Genomic DNA, 3,909 nt, shown 5'->3' on the forward strand with positions numbered 1-3,909 from the left:
AATCGCTTACTTATAACAAGTGTATCTTTATTACATACATGTTATTATACACACAGTAGTAAACAGTGCAAAAACAGTAAACAGGGCTAAACAAGCACATACATGCACACACGTACATGCACACGACGTTACGCACACGCAGGCATTCAACACAACGAGTAACTGAATTGTAACGGATCATCGGTTACTTGGGTCACACGATGACATGCGATTACGAATTACAAACCGATGACAAACTACGTTATCACACAATTTGTGATTACCTTTGGTCAAATCTTGATTTATATATATGCTACTTTGCTAGATACCAATTTTTAGTGTTTATCATCATTATCAATAATAATAAATAACTTGAAGAAACCTAATTTTAAAAATCATCATTGTGTGTTATTGAGGATGTCAGTGCTTGTGCAACCTCTAATGCTCTGTTTTTATGTGATTTGCACTGTTAAAAATATTATTATATTTTTCATGTGGCTACTTCAAACATAATTTCTTATCTTTTTATATTCAAATTAATTAATTATAGATATTAAAGCTATTAGTGTTTAATTTTGTTGTGTTAATGCAATTGCACCTGAATTATCAAATGGGGATTTTAGTTATTCACATAGATGTCTAATCATTAAAATGGCAGTTGAAAGCAAATTAATTGAAGTGTAATACTGAGTCTATTCAAGTGATAGGATGCTTTCTTTAAATCACAGGGTTATGTATACTTAAATTATGAAACACTTAACATTTAAACTATATTTATTTCATTTAAAATCTAAATTACTGTTGATGTTTTAGTAAATTAAGTAATTAGTTTGAGGTTGATGTGCATATATGACGTATATAATGCTCTTACTTTTCTGTAACAAGGTTACATTATATATGCACGTATTCTTTTACAGAACTAGATATATGAAATGGTATCAGACAGCTGTGTATGTTCAACTACAATCTGAAGGACTAACTTATCATGAATACGAGTAATCGTCCGAGATGAACTAGAATTTGCGAGTCTTCACACATAATCATCTTTTTTTGCAACGTAAAAACAAGTTCATTTTTGTGTTATAGTGTAACAATACACGGGAAGAATTGTTAAAGTCTGTTGGAAGCATTCTGGTGTAGATTGTCCTTTAAGTTAACGTAGAAAACACAATCGATGATATCTCTGATTCTCATCACTTTTCCAAGTTTTACATTTATTTTGATTATTTATTTATTTTTTTTATGAAATTGGTTATGGATTTTGATAACCAAGCGCTTGGTTTAAGCCACTGTTCAACCGATGATCGAGTATAATCGATGATCGTGACATCACTACATAGACAACGTAACGTACATAGTAAATATATATAAATGCCACATCGTTATGAAAATCATTAAATCACACTCTACTGAAAATGTGGGCAATTATATATAAGTTCACTTACATGTGGAGAGTCGTGATGTACCAGTGGTGTGGGCTCAAATATACACACCGTGTTTCCGTACGATGCTGCAATCTGTTGTAAGGGAAATATGCATATATTACGCACACAAGGTTATCTGTAGTGCAAGTGCAATATAGAACACATGTATATATGCTTTGCATGATCTCACTTCATTGTAGATTATAAATGCGAGATAAAGATAAGATAACACTTCTCTGGTATCCCGTCTCTCTGGTTTGCACTTGTCTTACCTTTCCAAAGTCGGTGGAGCAGTCTATACAGCCAACTTCAATATATCCATGAGTAGCCCCAGGTATGATTTGCACTCGTTGAAAATCACTAGCTAGTATCACAATGTCACATCCAGCAGCGTATGCCTGAAGAATAGTAATAACAGGGGTAAAAATCAACTTTTGAACAAGGGAGTCCAGCAGACTCCCTACCCTCAAAAAGAGGGTGTCCGCAGCAAAATGAGGGAGTCTGCAGTCTGAGGTTCAAAATTAAAGATATTAACAATAACGCATGTGCTTATTTTTAAGATTCATGCAGTTGCACGTCTGCCAAATTTTCTTTGCACATCAGCTGAACAAATACGGTAATTCCGCGAGGCCGTGCTCTGGAACGAACTAGTTAGTATGGAAGAATTTCCAGGGAGTCACACGGACTCCTGCATATATATGTCAAATCAGGGAGTCTGACAGTAAATCAGGGAGTATTTGACTGCGGACTCCCGTTAATTTCGCACCCTGTAATAATGTAGCTCGCTTTGACGTTGATACACACGCTACGCTATTCTACATTCTACGGTTACGTACACACAACCGTGAGATATTTAAACGAATGTTCAAGTGCAAGGATACCTAGCCAGCGACGAAGATAATTTTACTTTTAAATAACACCGGTATTAAACCTCTCATTCCCGTTTATAATTCCCACACAATCATCCCTTCTAAATTTTAATAGGGAGTGAATAAATGATCAGTGCAATTACATTTGTGAGTAATTGAGTTATTGTACATATGCAAGTTACTTCCTGATCCATCCCTGATAATGCTGAGTACTTCTTACACATACATGTATTGTACTCTTTATTGGTTAGCCAATAAGCCACAAATAAATATATGCTTCAATTGCTTGTTCAACCTACATATATGTATAGTTCTGTTATTTGTTGAGCTCATATGATCAATATAAATTATTGTCATGTGCTCTAAGTGTACATGTAGTTTAGAAACAATTTTGTATGCGTTCTGCAGTTCTAATTAGAATTTGAAAAACGCGATTGTCCGACGGCAGCGCTATGACGTCACCTCGGGAATAATCAAAACGCACGTCCGCGAAGTGTACTCGTGCTAGCATTGTCAAGTAGACCGCCGCTAAACTTGAATTATCGCCGTGGAAATGTACGTACGCTGTACAGTATTACTCAATAGATGGGACTGCCTGCACGAATATAAAACAAAATAGATCCTGTCTATACTTACCCTAGTCTTAGAATTTATAATTTGACCTATATTTAACCTCCAAAATGAAATAAAGAATCGGGTAAATCCGCGCATATTGAGCCACCGTAGAACAAGCGCCGTGTAACCTACGATTTGTATGTCATTATATCACAATAATTTATGAGTCCTTATAATTATGCCTAATTTTGACAGTAACTTATAGTACTATCATCCTTCTAACCCAATACATAAGTTTTGTTCGATATCTGTTGATATAATCAAATAAATAGCCCGATATTTCTAGGTACTAGAACCGAGAGTCGCCCAAGTTTATATATTTAACAGTTTTAACAGTTTATATTATCTACTCCTGATATATAACCACCAGCAAACGGTTTATGACTATTTTGATCAACATATCAGAATATTTTTATAGCTACTTATAGTACTTACTACCCTCCTTCTAACCCAATATATGAGTTTTGCTCAATATCTGTTGATATAATCAAATAAATAGCGGCTGAAATAGCCAGATATCTCTAGAATCGCGAGTCACCCAAGTTGGGGGCATCCCAGGCATATGTATACATTAGGTGACCCACACAGTGAAAAAAATACACGGGGGCTCGGGGCGATTTAGCCCCCGAAATGCCAAAAAGAGCCCCGGAAATGCCAAAAAGAGCCCCCGTAAATTTGCATAGAGTTCAATGCAAACCAAATTTTAGAGTGCTATTTTCATGCACGCGAGCTTGAAAAGTAGCCCCCGAAAAATAAATTTTTTCCCTGGACCCACATATAAGCGTTTGTTATGACTATTCTGATCAACATATCGAAACAAATCGTACATTTTTATACCCAATTTTAAGAGCTACTCATAGTACTATCCTTCTTTTAAAACTTCCTTCTTAATCCAACTTAAAACAAGTGCCGCGGAGCGACAGCGCTCATCTAACGTCTACTGCGGTGACTCTGTGGTGGAGTGGTGGGATTCTAGTAAACCCTGTTAGTCCCAAATGTGTTCACATACACGCCGAAACATT

At 35.8% G+C, this 3,909-nt stretch overlaps 1 protein-coding gene across 1 annotated transcript in view; it reads right to left on the minus strand.

Moving 5' to 3' along the window:
- Nucleotides 1-1,381: 1,381 nt before the first annotated feature.
- The window catches only part of LOC106814520 (dmX-like protein 1), a 5,511-nt gene continuing 2,983 nt past the window's right edge, over nucleotides 1,382-3,909 (minus strand). Inside the window, exons 2-3 of the mRNA XM_014818834.1 lie at nucleotides 1,676-1,801; nucleotides 1,382-1,496 (exon numbers count right to left, since the gene is read on the minus strand). Coding sequence (XP_014674320.1) covers nucleotides 1,386-1,496; nucleotides 1,676-1,801 — 237 coding nt within the window. The 3' untranslated portion in view covers nucleotides 1,382-1,385. The remainder of the gene's footprint in view (nucleotides 1,497-1,675; nucleotides 1,802-3,909) is intronic.

Source organism: Priapulus caudatus, unplaced genomic scaffold, assembly GCF_000485595.1.
Source record: "Priapulus caudatus unplaced genomic scaffold, Priapulus_caudatus-5.0.1 Scaffold935, whole genome shotgun sequence".
NCBI lineage: Eukaryota > Metazoa > Priapulida > Priapulimorpha > Priapulimorphida > Priapulidae > Priapulus > Priapulus caudatus.